This window comes from Ptiloglossa arizonensis, chromosome 3 (genome assembly GCF_051014685.1).
Source record: "Ptiloglossa arizonensis isolate GNS036 chromosome 3, iyPtiAriz1_principal, whole genome shotgun sequence".
NCBI lineage: Eukaryota > Metazoa > Arthropoda > Insecta > Hymenoptera > Colletidae > Ptiloglossa > Ptiloglossa arizonensis.
In genome coordinates, this window is record NC_135050.1 from 13448816 (window position 1) to 13468063 (window position 19248).

The 19248-nt window shown below is 34.3% G+C and overlaps 1 protein-coding gene across 4 annotated transcripts in view; it reads right to left on the minus strand.

The window, feature by feature from the left end:
- Window positions 1-19248, minus strand: part of LOC143143995 (rap1 GTPase-activating protein 1) — a 263449-nt gene that overhangs the window by 14149 nt on the left and 230052 nt on the right. For all 4 annotated transcript variants that reach the window (XM_076305913.1, XM_076305916.1, XM_076305914.1 and 1 more), the window contains one exon: window positions 11888-12196. In XM_076305913.1, the coding sequence (XP_076162028.1) occupies window positions 11888-12196 (309 nt within the window). The remainder of the gene's footprint in view (window positions 1-11887; window positions 12197-19248) is intronic.

Consider the following 19248-nt stretch of genomic DNA (forward strand, 5'->3'; position numbering starts at 1 on the left):
AACACGTTCCGCTCCTTGATGTAAATGGGTTAACTGCGTTAATACGTAACGTATAATGTTTCTTTAAACGTTCAGCATTTCGGCTACGGTCGATAAACTTTTATATTATTGTTCTTTTTAAATTTTATGTCTCAAGTCGCTTAGCCGAACCTTTGTTACATCTTAGCTGTACGACGTTTATTTTATAATCCGTGTTCCCTACTTCGAAACCTTCAGCTTTGGTATTAGTTATTTTATTTGTAACGACAAACAAATCTTTCGGAACAGAAAGATGTTTGGTGTTCGTCGTTCATTTGTAATTTGTATTATTTCTCTACTTTGAAAACGCCATCCTTGGTATTAGTTATTTTATCAATAATAAGTATAACAACGATAATAATATTCTTCTTAGAACAGAAAGACGTTCGGTGTTCGTCGTTCAGCGTTTATTTTGTAATTTGTATTATTTCTCTACTTTAAAAGCTCCACCTTTGGTATTAATTATTTTATTTGTACCGGTAATAAGAATAACGACGATAATAATATTCTTCCCGGAACAGGAAGATGTTTGGTGTTCGTGTTAAGCGATAGAGTTGTTCGTATTTATTTTTAATTACGATGGATTATCGTGGTTATCGATTGGTTTAACCATGATAACCGTGTAACAGCATCAAACGAATGTTTCGTAACGATTTAAGAAGTTTCTTAAGAGACGAACGAAACACCTCACCGTTTTGTGTTATAACAATATGCGTCGGTGTATGTGAGAAAGAGTTAATTAGTCGCGCGATAGTCGGGCACAATGGAATCTCACTGTTAGCGGACTACTTGCCGTGCAAAATAACATGGTAACCAACATTGTCCTAGGTCCTTTCTCCATGAACGTGTCGCGTGATCTTAAATCAAGATTGATCGCTCGGAATTAACCTGAAAATGGACTGGCAGCAGCGACCCTTCCAATTATTTTTAATTGTATTAATCAGATTCTTCGTGGACAAAATCCGAATTGTTTTATTTTCTGTTCCATTTACGGCGTTGCGTGTAACCCAGCTTTGTACGCGCACTGTTATCGTAGCTTCTTTTGGATCGAGATATTAATCGCTTGAAAACATCCTTGGTATGTTAACTCTCAACCACAGCCGTGAATATTTTCTGCATAAAGACGATTCCCAGGAGTACGTCTAGCAAACGGGTTCAAAATTAACATAACACCGACATTTTTTAGAAACTATTTTATCTCGTACTTATCGCTCGGGCTTATTAATCGAATATCTTGGACGATCACCCTGAATGGTAATATTATATTATCAATGTATATAAAATAAAAAGTAACACCATAGGAAAACGTTCTTATAGAATGTAAAGTTGCTAAACTACGTTTGCGATAAAGTAAACACTTCAAGTTCGTTCTCATGATATTATACTTTGTTTTCGAAAATTTAAAAAATTTTTAAAATATTCCTGTAACACGGTCCGTATACCAAACCTGTATTCCATGTTCGTGTTTCAGTAAGGCCAAATTAGACAGCTTTTAGAGAAGAAACACTTTTATGCGGCCATTACCGTTATTTTCTTATCGTTGCACTGCTAATTGACACGCTCAATAGATACAACTCACTTGTAACCGATAGAAGCCACTTTATCAACGTTAGAAGCTTCCTCTTCTCTACGCTTTCCCTCTCGAATGTACCTATTCGATTCGGTTACACTTGGATACACGTGGTTATCGTGCACCGCTGACATACATATTTACGACAATTCTTCGACGTTTCGCTATTAGTTACAGAGGCGTAGATACTCGTGAAAGATAGATAAATGGGTATCGGTAATTGGAGAAAGTCTTAATAAGAGTAGTCTCGACAATCTGTAAAGTTTTTAAAAATGTACTTGCACAGATATTGCTATTTCTTTGTGGTCGCCATAATTTTGAAATACTTATTAAACACAAAGAATAACGGTTTTTCTAATGGAAGCTTATGTGTACGTTGAAAACATTATTTGTTATTGTAATGTCGCGACCTTCTTTACACGTTCTTCTCGAATGAAGGTGAAACCTCAATATTCTTTTATGTGCGCGATGAAACAGAGCAGAAGCTTTTAAGAACACCAATTAAATATAAATTAGCCATTTTATCGATTATTTTGTTAAAATAACGTTAAAACTCACTCTGTATTTATAAGTTTATTCCGTTAACGATACGATTATTGTGCTAATCGCGTGAAATTAAAAAAGGTAATCTATACGTTGGTTACGCATTACGATTCGTGTTTTATCACTCCTTTCGTATTATACATATATACATAAAATTATTTTCTAATACGCGAGAGGCAAAAATATTCATAAAATCACAATTTATGATTAAATACGTATGATTGAACATTTCTCACTTATGCACATTTCATGAATAATATTTCCACTATTTTCAAGAATCATCTGTTCATAGTGTTCTAATTTCGACGTAGAGTTAAATTTAATTCATTGAAACTTAGGCAAACAATCTTGACAGATGTATGGAATATTTTCGCGTAAACTGAGTATTTTATTTTCAACGTAAAATTTCAATTTAGCTTGTTTTTGCAACGTGTAAGATTGTTAACAATTTGAAATCTTACACTAAATGCAAATAGTACGTAACGCCAGGTATGTTTTAAAAAAAGAACAACAGGTGGGCAGAATGGTTAATACGTTGATCGTCATGCGTATCCAATTAGATACGCACCCACGTAAGTGCAGAGTATCGTTGTGTAACAATTTAAATACACACATTGTTCATTTATCATTTGTATATGAACTGAGAACACTGCATTGTTTTTATACGGTATATTTTGAAGTCTGGAAAGGTCTATCGATTTAATTCACGATTTTTATTTAAAAGTGAAACAAATATTCGACATTTGAAAACTAATTTTGTTGAAAGTTGGGAAAAAATAAGTGCAACGTCAGAGGGCTTGTGAAAAGTCCACGCAACGGATTGCGGGTTAAGCAAAAATGGAAAAGAGAAATGTTCGTGCATTAATTTTGAGAAATGTACGGTAAAACCGGAAGAGAAGCAGACATAGTATATCAGCTACTATGATGCACCGTTTCGTACACTAATTACAGGAGAAGACTAATCTAGTCATTCTCGTTATAGCGTCTTCATCTTTCACAGCTCCTATATAATTTCCGCATTACCTTTAATCGCAAAATATGTACACAGTCAAATGATTTTGGGAAATGGAATATTTATACCCATAGAATTGTGTAATATTGTAAATACGAAGATCCGTAGATAAAAACATTCACAATGACTTCTGCACGAGCGTTCGATCAAGATGTAATTAGAAAATTTCGTAAACCGTTCGATATAATAATGATCAACAGATAAAAAAGTTCTCACCGATTTCTGCACGAGTGTTTCATTATGATACAATTAAAAAATTTTGTAAATTGCATTCGATGCAAGAAAGACTGCTTCGAGGCTTTTGTTCGAGGTTGCATTGAATACTATAGTCTTCAATTAACCTTCGAAGTTTGATGCTGTGAATTAATTAAAAAGTTACCGCTGTAACATTTTTTGCCAAATTGGCAAACAGGAGCAGCTAATCCCATTTCGTTAAACAGACGGAAATATAGTACAAGCAGTTCGTGTAATGCTGCTTGAAAGTACAAAATTCTTGACTGAATCCCGCCTCCGTAACTCCATGAAATTTTTACTAGCAATGAAAGTTGATCTCTCTTTGTTCAGTACTTCCACGAAGGCTGTGCTTATTAAAGAATCAAACGTCCAAGAAATATATTATAATACGAAAATTCTTTTTTCTCTTCGAGTTTGAAATGAAACTTCTTGTTCGTTTATTTTTCCGTGTCAAGTACGAGCTATTGTTCAAATATTTATTTATTTTTTTTACACACGTGTAATACGCGATTTTTATCGCTCGAGATTCTCCCCCGGTAGCTTACAGCCACTTCAAAGCTCTCCCTAAACCGGAAATAAGAAACGAAGATCTTGAAGGTTGATCTCAACAGTCGATAGTTATTTTTAATCTGGAACGTTTAGACTTTATAAATGATGAAACACTAACTGAGATCTAACTGTTTTAGCACACGATACCTTCGACCGAAAGGAGTTAACTCGTTTATTACTTGCGTTCTGTAGAAGGTGTAAAGAAACATTATAAATAGAAACTTGAAAGGTTGGTAAAATTCACTGCAACGTATTATAGGCTCTTGGTAAACATAACAAACCCGAGAAAATTGAACTATTCAATGTATAAGTCAACAGTGATTACGCAACATGTGTGGTCGTACAAGGACTATTGTCTTACAAGTGAGAGAGCTAAATATCTTGACAAAAATAAATATTTCAATTTGCATCAGTGATTAGTTTTCTTTTCGCTCTTAGGTACGCATAATACCACAATGGTTCTCCGGTAAGAATCACTATTATAATTTAACGAAATACGCGTTGCACGTCATACGTACCAAAGTAACGTAACAACTTTCGAATACTATTAACACGCTAATTCCGTTCATTACTAGGCCATCGAACGTATATTTTAAAATTGAATTTTATTCTGTTTGCATTCCCCTTGGCGCCCGTTGTTCAAATATATAGTATACGTTTTAAATCGAATACGGCTTTATTTACCAAAAATAAATCGACGCAAGCGTGATCTTCTATCTTCGCAAGAATGGGAAACGGAATAGAATGTCTCGATAATATTTTCGAAATTTCATTCGAAGAACACTCGCGGTACCGATTTCCTAATTGCTGTTCAACGGTGTTCGATATCCCACGCAACACGGTGCAGCACCCAGTTAGAAAGTTCAATAATCGTGCACGTTTACTCGTAATTTTCGATGTTCTCGCGTCGTACAAACAAATCATCGTTGTATGGAAGTATTTGAAAGGAAGAGGGAACGGTATTCTCCGGTATTCCGGGCGGTCGTTTCAATGGAAACCGCACAAAGGCGAGAAAAGAAAATTCTGGACGAAACGGGTAAAAACGACGCAATTGAAAGGTTTAAAACAGAATCTGACCGTGCCCGCCACGGAGTTAGTATCTATACAAATAATGCGGGGGGAGGAGGAGTAGGGTCTGATGAGGAAGAGGGCAAGCGGAAGAAAAGCGGAGGTATCTTAAAAGCGGCTAAGGATGAAAATCAGGGATGTCGAAGAGGCGAGGAGAGTTTCTTCTTATATAGGCATTGCTTGTAGACTATGAGAACGTTCCCACTCCCACGCCCGAAGTGCTCTTTTCCTTTTCCTGCGCCTCTATTACGCTCCTTCTCTTACCTCTACGACTACTCATCTTCCTTTTCTATCTAGGCTCGTGATACTACGTGTGTACACGCTCACACTCGCGAGCCGTACGTACAGGGTGATTGTAAAGTAAGCTCACTTCGTGCAACATTTTCTTTTCTTTCTTTTTTACCTAGATAACGAGTTACGTTTTACTCGTGGCTCGCGATTAAATTTCTATGCAGCCGGAAGAACTTTATCCGGATAAAAGTCCATTCGAATAAATATTTCTTCGTTACGTAAAACGATAAAAACGTCTTCGGGTACGTGCGCACGCGTATATGTGGAGTACACGTGGTACGCGTACAATGTATACGTGCTATGTTTTGCGTCGTATACGACGCGTGTGTATAGGTATTTTTGGATTAGTGTTTCGAACAATGTAAATACTATACATGCTACGAGTACCATCAAAATGTTACCGATGTACCATATACACTCCACACACTACATATGACACGGTACATAGCGCATATACATCACTAGATGAATTTCAGAACATAACTCTTGCAGAACTATCACATATACGATATTATTTAATAAATCCCTTTACAAAGGGATTAAATATTTATTCGACCATCCATGTTCTTCGAATAAACTTTTATCTGGATAAATAGCTCGTGACAGATAAATGCTATCAAATATTGGAATAAATTATCTATGTTGAAAACGGATTGTTTTCTTAAAATTGTTCGAACACGTAAGAATCTCTATATTGACATAGAAATTACATTTTTGTGAAAATACAAAGTTTATTCTTGTGTACGATATTGTGTTATATTTGTAACTAATATGTTTTAATACGTTAAACAAATTTTGTTCGGAGAACGGAGTACCAATATAGTTATTATGTTTATTTTAACAACCAGAAACTTGTTTTTGATGATTTTACTAAAGTACTAGTCTAAGCACCATTTCTTGTGTTGTTTGAAATATTTTGATTTGCACAGTGATAAGAGCTCTTGCTCCTTAACCTCACGCGCCGATTTAATCTTAAATTACGTAATCATTTTAGGGTGAATACGAATAGGATCACTGTAGTAACAATGAGTCATCGGCAAGACAGAATTTAAGATAGATCCATCATGTATTAGAAGTAATCTTATACAAAAGTTATCGAATAACTCGGTTGTAATGGAAAATCTAGATGATTCGGTTAAAGATTAAAATGCATCAAACTCGATTTACGAGTAAAAACAAATATTTATGAGAGAAACTTGGCCGAAGGTTACGGTGCAACTATTTAAGAGTAAAAATGCAATCGAGTGTCTTGATCGAAGATTAAAATGTAAAAAAGGTTTAAAAGTTTAAAATAAAACTGGTTTTAGAATGGCGTGTTACTCGAATAAAAAGTGCGGATTGGTTTATATTGGAAGATTATCGATTTGGAGAGAACGAGGGTCACTGTATTTGATTGGTTAGAAGTTTTCGGTTTAATTAGAGCCAAATGGCCACATCCATTTATCGAGTTGCCCGCAGGTAAGTACTTACGGAACTGATCTTTCGAGTGATTTGTAACAAAAACTTCGCGTGCTTCTTATAAATGACCTCGCAAATTGCAAACTCATAAGACATATGGATCTGAGAAACATTTGAATAAAATTGGAATATTACATTCTAACGATGTGTTTTCATGATATAAAGTTACAAATGAGAAATCTTACATCAAAAATGTTGATGCATTCATCCATTGCATCGTAATAAATCGAATGTAACATTTGTAAAGCATGCTGGAAAAATACGACGACTAAAATTGAAATTTTCTTAATTTTCACGGTCAAATAATATAAGTGAAAAAAATTAGTCCTCGTAACAAAATATGATTGTATTTAGTTTTGCGTTTCTGTTTTTTTATACTCTTTTAAAGCTTCTTCGTTAAATACGAAGAGGTTCTGCGTGTACCAAAGTACAGTAACCTTTCTCTCGCGGAAAATATTTGAAAAAAAAATCAATCATAATTACAGCTAAACGTTAAACTTACTTTATGACCACCCTGTACTTTCTGAGGAGCATCACGATCAGCGGCACGCACGGTGCTTTACATGCACATACCTTGCCTATTAACCGTTCTTAAAGTAGCCAAGCAAGAAAGAGGAGATATTAATTCTACGTGTAATATTTCACGAAATAAATATAGGTCTATGTGATACGGTTAATTATTTGCCTAGCAGCGATTGATGATATAATTTTCTTGCACCAATCTCTATCATTTATGGCCACAGGAAGTAAATAAATTGAATCCCATTAATGCGTTAATTTTTGTAAATGAATATCATTCCGATGCGATTAGTGTAATTATTATTCAAAATTTAAGTTAAACGAAACGAACAGTAAAAATAACGTAGTATAGATACCATCGAGATGTAGCAACGGCATCATTATCAGCTATTCAATATGAAATAATTACATATTTCTGAACATACTTGACAGTATATGTAGAATAAGTATACAGTACCCTAATTATTTCATATTCCAAATACGAACGGTTAAAATTTAAGTTGAAATTCGATTCCAGATATTTTTGGGTTCAATTTTGTTTGAAAATAAAAAATCGCTTCAGAGGCAATAATATGCATATATATTTTAGCAGATCGTTTACTGGCTTCTCATCCCTCAAATAATACGAACAAACAAGAAATTGGATCGCGTAATATTCTAATTCCATAATGGTAGATATATCAAATGTATATAAAATATCAAAATCTGTATATTTTTTAAAGATGATAAATTCTTATTTATCTATCCATTAATAATCCGGTAACGAAGACGAAGAAGATTTAGATATTCATAAAGATGGATTTAATCAATAAAATCACTTTCATTCTTTTTTTTAACGTCACTGTATATAATATTCTCATCCATAAATTCTGACTGTATTTATCAATTTAAATGATTAATGCATTGGATTTTTTTCTAGAATGACGATTTACGTCAAGATTGTAAAAACAGTAAGTAATGCATGACTTATTCACATTTTTAATGTATTTTATAGCACTCTATTTTATAGCCATGTTTTCGAGTTGTTGACCATTTGTTTTTGCTGTTGACCATTTGAATACATGATCTTTGACACGATGAACATTTGCATTGGTAATTTAATAAGTAAAAATTTATAAAGTACAATGAGCTCTTAAGTGACAAAATCAGGTCCGTCGGTTTACTTGAAAGAGGAGTAACTTCGATAAAATGATACGTCGATGTACTATTTTATTAACAAAAGAACAAGTCACAATTCTGTTAATCGTATTCTTTTTGGAACTCAAATATTATACTCGTTTATCTATTTGCAGTCTAAATTTTTTAAACGCAAATTAATTTATGTGACATATTTAATAACCTGGCAATGTGTCGTATATTATGGATGATTTTCACTTAACACTGTTACGTATCATTAATCTCAACTGGCAGTTTGTATCGCTCTTCATCTTCAAAACTAAAGTCGCTTCTAAACTTCTCGAGTCATTCAGGAGCAGTTCATTAATTACATTGTCACCTCGTACATTATAAATTTTTGAAAATCAAATATTGTTTAATTACGCTGTTTTACATCGAAATGAACTTTACTGCTCGGAATTTAAACTATTACCGACTAATACCACAAAATCCCAACGAACTTGTGTACCCAAACTAAAATTCTCGCTTTGTTGCTTTTTCATACCGCAACGCTATACAATTAGCGTACAATAAGGTAATTTACGAAAGGTACAGACAATGTGGTTCGCAAAGAGCAATCAATGGCGACGTCTGAGACTATAACGTGTACTATTGTTTCACCGTAGAATACCTGATTGGCATAATTTTATAACTCTATCCCAATGCCGCTTAGTTATTAGGGATTTACAGTTTTAATAGAACTGGAAAGCAATTATGAACAACATATCGCCGGTAAACGATAATTAATTGCGCGTAATCAGATTTACATTCGAATTCGATGCTAAATGCACTTGATTATTTGATCTAGTCCAGTATTAATCGAAAGATTTATATAAATAAACTTCGAGTGCCGAATAAAACAGTATTATCACGATATTAAATTCCTAGAGAATCGATATAATTTAATATATTCGTGAAGCATAATCTCAATACTTTATCCGTAGAGATTCGAAACGTGTATGCACACGGCATTGTATTATACAAGTATCGCGTTATTAATTAATTTCTCACATCTCTGACAAAATGCTCGCAGCGTGTGCAACATTTCTGTGCAATTGTAGCGTATGATTATATTCTCTGGAAACCTATTAAAATTCATTTCAATATCCGTTAAAGCTGCAACAATATATAATATTGTGACAGCAGCACTCAAAGCTTCGGTATATTCGGTGAATGATACTCCACAAGAAAATTACTAAAATTCGAGCGACGGAGTTGAAATCTGAAGCAAAATTTATAAACGAAAAACAAACAAAATATCATTTTGCGACGTATTTATTCGAAAAGCATTTTAGACGATGATTTTACGAATCGAGTTTTAGAAGTCCGTACTTTCAACGAATATGTATGAAAAAAAGATTAGTATTCTGTTACACTTCACTTTGGATAAAAATCATTGTTCCAAAAGAAACGTTATACAAATATACGTATAATTTGAAATTAACAGTAGCTCTTCCGAGTGCGATAAAATTGGTAAAATCGGAGCATAGTCGTTTTACAGAAATGGAAATATGTTCGATAAAGACGTATCATCTTAACATAACGAATGCATTCAACCTTTGCTTCGTTTCTATACGAAGATTAATTTCTACGTGCAAAATCTATATTCTACTCTCAGGAAAGTGAGTAGAGACACTGCAAGAGCAACAAAGAGGAAACAAGAGCCTATGACCTTCGATCTACTTGCCTGCAGCGAACAACTATTCTTATTTCGCGTGGGATCGAATAATAATTTAAACTTTTACATTATATATATTCGTGAGAGCATTGCCGATAGATTAACGAGGCTTTTCCGATGAAAATGAGCCCGAACACGACCTCGTTAAAACTAGCGTTAATTATACATAATTCGAGAAATTTCTGAATTCTGCAAATACGTGTTCCAAACAGGTATAATTAAATATAGTCCCGATGAGGCCGCGTTTTAAGTCATTTCCATCGTAAAAACCCCGCCGATCCATTGATAATACTGTCGCGGAGATGCAATGGAAAGTATAAAAATTTTTATTTTAATTAGTAGATGACTCATCCCGAGTGCACGCATTATCGCTCTCGTCTATCGATCGCCTACCGTATGCAGGCGAAGGGTCACTCGTTCCGAGTAGTTCCCAGAATTGTAGGTGCATACTGACGAGCAATTTTGGAAGGCTGCTAGGCGAGCATTCTCGGAGGTACGGTAGAACCTCGATTATTGCACGAGAGGCTCGTTCGTTGCATTGTGTTGACGAGAGTTACTTAGCAATGAATAAATCACGAGATGTAAGGATCCGACGACAGTGACCATACGTAGTGAATATACACCGTGCGATAATAAAGTTTATCGATCTGATTTAAAATACGACACGTTGCATCGGATCGTTTCATAAATCTTTACGGATTTCGCTGTGAAAATTTTTGATACGAGACAAGGTATACATACAAATATCTTTACTCGTTCGACCAGCAAAATGTCCCTCAACTTTTTGTATTCATTGTTTTTCGCTAACTACTGGAAAGAGTTTCAACGAAACGGTCGATATTTCCCAAATGAAAAGAAAGTAATTAAAATTTTCTTCTTCGTCGTCTTAAAAATGTATGTAAGAAAAATTTACGAACAGACACTACCAGCTTTACGAATTTAATAAAGGAGAACATGTTGCACAGGCCATTGCGAATATTAAAGTTTACGCTTGTATTTATTCTAAAGCTAAGACAACGTTTAAAACGAATGAAAAAATTTATTATGATTCATACATATTAACATTGACGCTGGAAAGTGTTTTGTAAATAAACCAATCGATTTTTAGAGGACTATCCTAGATACGATTAACATTTTTTATGTATCTTTATATGTACGTGTTCTCTTTGCGTGAAAAATTTACTTCAACACGAAACACAAATATTTATGAAACGAAACGATAAATTTACTCCGCTATAAGTGATTTACTTGTACCCTTGGGAAAGATTGCAGAAAATAGGCTCGGCGGGCAACGTGTTAAATGTTACCCCTCTATAATTCCGTTGTCACTTCGAGGTCACATACCCGCATATATATATATATATACGTGATATCTATACTTTTAATGTTTAATTTTATCTTGTTAACGCTGTTTGCTATTATACGCTTACCAAAGAAATTATTTATAACAGCCACGATTTTCCATTCCAAGCTAGATCGTTACACGAATTTCATTTTATTTTTCAAAAATTATTTCTTGTTTATTTATACAACCTATTTCCTCGGTTGTGTAAGTTCAGCCGTTATCGCTAAAGAAAGGCCGTCGACCAAAATAGAAAATGTTACGATCGCTGAAGTAGGTAAATATCTACTATGAAGGAATTGCTCGTCTATGACTAAAAACAATATTAATTTTCATCCACAAGCAACTACTCTATGAGCAAGATCTCTATTGTCGCGTTTCTTTCACAAGTTAGGGAGAATGTGGGTTATGGAAGGTTGAGAGTAAATATTATTGGTGTAATTTACGTACCCTGCCGACGAAGAATCGCCTATAACACTTTGCGGTGTCATCTTGGTCTATCCTGGGTTGCCAGGCAGGCTGGGCCGGAAGTAACGCCCTTCCAGCAGAGTCCAAGGCGTGCCGATGATCGGTACCGTCGACCCAGTATCCAGTCGGTGTCACCACCAGAGGTGGCTGAGATCCGGAAGTGGCTTGCTGAAGCGCAGCCTCCATAAGAGCCCTGCCAGCGGGTGCATCTCCAACCGGTGACGGAGACGGTGTGGGTGTGTGATTATTCTGATTACCAGGACTCGACGCTGCCCTGTCCTCCCTCGGGGTCTGTAATCACGACAGGCCAGTTTGATACGTGCTTTGAATCTCCTTCCAACGCTTGAAACTTTAAAACGCTTTTCGGAATTTTAAATCGAACTTCCAAGAGACACGAAACTTCTCGAGCTTATAGGTCGATCATAATTTCAACGTTTCCGCTGTCTCCGAACAGTTCGTTAAAAGTACGAAATGCTTACAATTGTAAAACATGCGTAACTCAACCCGGTGATCGAAGATCTACGTATATCGATCGAACGGTAACGGGAGAGTTATCGAATATACTTGAGAAATATCAAGCTACTAAATAAGCACTAGGAAGGCTGTGATCGGTCGTTGTAATCATCGGTGAATCGGTGCGAGTGTGAATACAACGAAAAAGAAAAACTGGTTTATTCCACTTTATGGACGAGATTATTGCAATGAATCGTCTACGACAAGAGAAAACGACGGAAATTGTTGCAAAGTATCTTCTATGTGTTTAACATGCATTTTTGACGTTGTTCGTTACCTTTCGTATAATAGATAGCGCTTGCATGTTATAAAAAAAGAGACTTTTAAGCAACGTACAAAGCGTTTCCTCTAATTTGAGCGTTAGGGAATAAGGTTTGTCGACGATTTTTGAATTTCGTAAATTATCACCATAGAAAAATTGTTACTCATGAAAGTATTTTATTTGCCTCGTTTTCGTATCGTTGAGAGAAGTGAAGATACTTTAGAAGCTCAAATTAGAGGTGTCATTTTCTGTACAATATGTTTCGGAACTATAGATTTAATTGTACAATAAAATGCAACACGGTTCATTGTTTCATTATTCAGCGTTTATACAGCAAGTGAAACAATATCTTTGCCTTTTCTTCTCATCGTTTCTATTAAATCGGTGAAGTATAATTGAACCTACAAAACTAATTGATAAAGTAAAACTCATAATACATTGTGGCGTAACCCGAATAAGTTAATTATCTTATTGGTTTATTCTTATCGCGTGTTATGGATGTATACGAATTGTGTGTCTTTATATTTACGATCAACGTCAAAGGAGAACACTCATGGTGTATAAATCGCCACGTAACTGTACGTTATGAGCACTTCGCGTAAAATTTTACTCGTTGGTTTAGTTACTACCGGAAACCGAGTAATTACGTACCTTTTTTGTATTATTAGAGTATCGTGGTTGGAACACGCACGCTTTTATATGTGCACTTTTTAATGAATTTCGTTTGATACTGTCACGGATCATGTATGGTTTTGTGCTATTAACGCATGGAACTTTTTATATTCTCGCTCCCTGCGTTTTTCGTTATACCATATTTTTTACGGCAATTTGAATAATTTCAATTGTACAAGGAATGAGAACTGAATGCAGTGAAATTAGTAAAAAGTAACCAGCACACTGAATACGATCGAGTGATATAACAGATTAATTAAAAATAAGTAAACCTGCGGGATGTTACGTTATACGCTTGTAACAGTTAACTAATAATATTATAACGCTATTAGCCCTGTAAAACCCGTATTTGATAATAATTGCTCGGTATTATTTAACGGTGAGTACTTATATAATATACAATTGAATTTTCCAATACAGCTATTAATTGCAAAATCCTGAAATGCGATCGGATCAATCATACTCAAAAATTTACATCGAGTGTTAAGGACAAGATTGAACATAATTAAATTTAATAGCGATAAATATTACCGTGTGACCGTTCATAATTGTTTAACAATAAATTGGTATAATTCGTAATACTAATATTAAAACATTTCTTTAACAACTACAGAATGCTACGTACTTCTACTACTGTTACTACTATTACTATGATTACTAAAATCACTATTATTACTATCAATCGCTAATATTATTATTATGTATTCTCATGTAAGATAATACACTTAATAAAAATAAAATTAGCTAAAATTAAACAAACTCGGTCCTATTTATTTTTCCCTCATTTTCCCCTTCCTTTACACCTTTAAAAATATCGCGAATTCCTGAAATTATTGGGTCAATCTTGACGGTTATTTCGAATCCATTTCTGTTTCAATTTTCTCTTACTCAATGTGTTACACGATTTCAAAAAGTCGAATCAAGAAAAAAGAGGAATGTTTAATTACAGAAACATCTGTTATACTCTAGATATCTATCGTTTGTGAACGTAAATATATATTTCAAATATGTTAACAACAAATGGTTTGTATAAATATTTATGTAACAGTAGGTTTATATATATTATCGTCAACGCATTTTGCTTGTTTTGAAGGGCAGAGATGATATTTCGCTTTCTAAAGGTTGATAGCATGGGTCAAGGGCTAAACAGGTCCTTGACATACACCATACAGGTGTTACGCGATATTGTTTACGATACTTGTCTAATACCGTGTTATCTACGAATATAATTAAATGAACTAATAAATATAGATTTACAAAAGTTTCTGGATTAATTGTATATAATTATAATGTTTAAATTCCTTCGATAAAGAACGATAGATAGAATATTAATATAAACTAACGCGTCCGGATCTGATTATTGGCAATAACAGTGAACATACCGATAATCGCATCGTTACCGTATTTCGTTTTATCGAAGCTTGGCTACTACATTGCGTAAATAAAAAATGCACTTTCATATAATTTAAATCGCGTCGTAGTGATACCACGAGTTATCGATTGATCAGAAGGGAAGCGATCAAAGAAATGGTAGAATTGCAGGAAATCGAGATGTCTTCGACGATTCACCGTGATCATGAACCCAGAACGATTGAATGGCTGCATAAATTGGAAAAGGAAACGAAATGAGTGTACCGACAAATGTCATTGAACGGGAATTTCATATACTTAATGAGACATTTAAATATCGCCCAAAATATCTCCTCTTTTCTTTGTTTTTAACAACACTGACAAAAATTTGCGAATAAAATTTCTCGGTTTGGGAAAAGAAACAGCAGATTATTTTTTTGAAAGTCATATTTTTCAATATTTTTCAATATTGTTGTGCACAATATTATGGCTGACATCGAAACGAATCCGATGGCATGGAACGACTTAACTTTAAAATAGCTTTGAGTATAAACTTTAAAGAGTGTTATATTTTATATAGTACAGTACATTTGAAGTTCATACTGTTGTTGGTCATTGAACCTGTCTAATGTCATCTTATAACATTGTAAATAAAAATATCTACATTGTCTAAATTGACAAAATTATCTACCGATCGTAATGTATACCCTTCTACATCGAACAATTTTTTTAAAGAAATTTATTCGTGCTTTCAAAAGAAATGTGTACTGGATATATTGTATTATATATACGTAGATTTACTCTACTTGTACAGTGCTAGTAATACCATAAATTAATTTGTTCTTTCTTTGTGAAACATTATTTCAAGTCAAATAAGAGAAACGTAGCGATATTCTAGATTCTTTGAATTTTTACGGGAGATTAAAATTTCAATTACCACAGAAATTACACGTTCGCAATTAAGGTCAGCGTTAACGCGAACGCAATGCTTTCGAAATATGACGGCTGGTAAAGCGTTTCAAAGTAAATAAAATACATTCGCAAAACAATTGGTAAAACGAAAATTGCTTACGGACAAATATTTAACGAATACGTATTATGTATGCAATATAAGTTACAGATCCGTAACACGAATACTTATCCAAGCCGGTCAAATTATTTACAATTTAATCGTTAATATATATTTATTTTACACGGTTATCAGTTTCCCGCTCGTTTCGTTTAATTTCGGTACTCCCTTTTTTACTCGCGTTTTTATGGTTCGAAGTGTAAATTTAGCTGGTATCGAAAACTGAACACTTTTTCCTCTCTCTCCCTTTTTATTTTGTAGTATTAAATGTGCCCAAATATACAATGTGTTTCGCGAGAGTCCAGATAGCCATTTCATATAGAAAAAAATCAATAACTTCCCTGCCGTAAATAACATTTTCGAACGCAATATCGTAAATTTTCGAATTGCAGATCCCGCCGCGACCGTATGCGTAAATTTTCGTTTTCCAAGCTGCCAGCTCCAATTAATAGCCTCATCCAGCAGTAATGATAATCCTAGAATAGAAACGTATGCCAATTGCGAGCAAATTAGAGCCGGACCATTTGCGAGCATACTGTCCAAGACAAATTTCCAACGTGAACCCTTTAAAGCAGTTTGCTGTTCTCGTTTCGCGATCATCGTATTCTCGAATGTTTCCAAATTTTTGCTATCGTGGTGCTCCACGGTGCACCATCATTTTATTTACATTAAGCTTCGAATAATGCTCCCGTGGGTAGTAAAATCAACGCGACGAGCACGATGACACGGGTGCAAATAAACTGTATTAACTGAACGATAATAAATAAAGCTGTTCGGATACTCGAATCATTTAAATACAAATGTTAATTAACAGAGACGAATACGTCGCAATACTTTCCGGATGGAAAAAATATGGATCAAGTATGCAACGAATAACGTTTCGTTTCATTTTTTAAAGTTGAATTCCCTTTAGGACTTATTCAAAATATTTTTTTTTTAATTTTAACAAACGACTAATACATATATATCAAGAAAAGCAAAAAAAGCAAGGTTTTCATCGTTATCTATCGACCGATTTTGCTAAAAATCTGACCAGATCTTGAATAATAAGAATGCATAACTTAAATAGAAATATCTGGTAAAATTTACTCAACCAATTAAAACCCAATCGTGTCAAGAAACACACACGTGTTTATACGTACATATGCAGATTCGAAAGAATTTTTTTTTTAATAGTCAAAACGTGACCAGGAAGTCTTAAAACATGTTTTTCTATTTAAATTGAACCGATTCGATTTAAGCAATTAAGCGTGATTCGATTTGAGAGACGCGTAATTTTCACCGCGTGCAGACGTGACGTTATGTCATAAATATTTAAAATACTGAAATACTTTACTCTCTGGGTTATAAACCTACTAACTGCGTGGTCTTAATATTATACATCAAACGCTTCAAAATTATGTTTCACTGGGTAACAAATCAACTGTTGCACTTTCGAACATGAAAGTCGACCACGTACCGTAATATCACAGCGATGTTGCAAACACATGCGATAAATGACCTCATTCTACTAATTTCAATTATTTATTAACCCGATCCGAATAGGCAACCTCCATCCTAGATATTTTTTCAGCGTACAGAATATTTGAACGAAAGTGGCGTATAATTTTTCTATGGCGTTTACTTCGAAAAAGGAGCACATATTTACGTAGCTGCCTCCGACCATCAATTCAACAGGAACTTAAACAGTTCCCGTAGGAGTGTGAATTCAAATTGGAATACGTCTGCATGTCAGTACGAAGAACGTGTACACATCCGAAGTGCACAGTGTTCGTAACGTTCTAACTCTACGCATAGGTAGGCAGCAAGCAACCGGTAGAAATATCGATAGTTTACCTATCGACCGTCACATTGAAATATTATAGTCGAATCGTTAGGCGAAGAAGTACTTTACGTAACTGTCCCCTCGCGCGATCAAATATTTTCTTCTCGTAAGAACTTTGTTATTATTTGAATCTACGAGAAACACCAACCGACAGCTCTTCCTCAAAATGCAACTCTGGAATACGTAGACGAATCGAAGTGTTTGCTTTGCACTATCGTCCCTCTGAGAATTAAAAGAATTTAAAAAAAAAATGCAAATACGTAGAGAAATTATTGTATCATACGTATTTTGATTTTTTTTCTTTTAACACCAAATGTACCGATCGGACAAAATGACCGATTTCAACTGCTTTCGTAATAAAATTTACTTTAAATTCCATGACACGTTTTCTGAAGACGTTATGATTCTTTTATTCTACGCAGGTGATCAATTTTACAAATTCTTCTTTTTCCACATCGATTGATTTTCTGTTAGATATATGTGAGGTGTACCTTAATATTACGAAATCTGTCGGTAGTTCTAGCGTTAAATATCGGTATTATAAATATGGTAAAAAGGAATCCCTAAAATTTAGGTGTTAATTGGTATACTGCAACTTAATGGGAAGTTGTCGCTCAAGAAATGTACGAGACTTGGTACATTGTTATAAAATACTTTTGTCAATGGTTGTTAACAGCTTTTGTGGGAAAATATGAGAATAAAAATTCGTCAAAAATTTGTTCCCAACGATACAAAGTGAAACCTATTCCGCAGGCAATATGGAATTGAGCACGTACGTTGGAAAGTATATGGAACATATGGTGTTGCAGGCTTGCAGGCAGGTGGCATGTGCTGCCGAAATATCAGCGGTTGAACGCTATCATGTGTCACGTGAAATATCGATTATCGAAGACCGACCTCTAGTAAGATACGTTTTCGTTAATTTCTTTCATTGTTTTTCATTATGCAGTTAACCGTAAACGTCTTTATTACTTCCAATTATTTTCCTTTTTTACGAAAGTCACAACTACAGCGTAAACATTATATTACATTGTATTTCCATTTTGTTTTAAAAGACAATAAACTTTTAGAGGATTCGATCGATTTTAATTTCATTTAACTTCGTCAAATTTCATTTTAATTTAAAGATAATTCGATCGAAAGTAAATTTAATTTTAAGTTTACTTCATTTGCCGATAATTTAACATCAATCTAACGTTAAATTAAACGCTCAGATATTTATACAACGCATTAAGATTAATTACGATGAAAAGGAAAACAATACAATTATTTAGCTTCGTGTTTCAAAATATTATCACATTTTTCAGAGCCGCAAAAATTCGCATTATTATTCGCAGTACTGTTTCGTTATCACGGTCACAATATTGCTGGCAAAATTATATTAAACTTAAATGAATAGTAATGTGATATTGTGTAACATTAGTTTAGTTTCTCGCTTGTTAATTAATCAATAATCCACAGTCACAGTTACAAATTGAATGAAATGGCAGTAACAGCAATAGTGAACGTAGATTACGCACGAAGCAATAACAATGCACGGAATTTCTCGAATAATAGGTGTTCTTTGTAAACTTATTCGAGCAGATAGTTTTAATTATTCCGCGCATGAACCCTTTATGCGATTCAACACCGATTCGGTCGAACGATTGCGT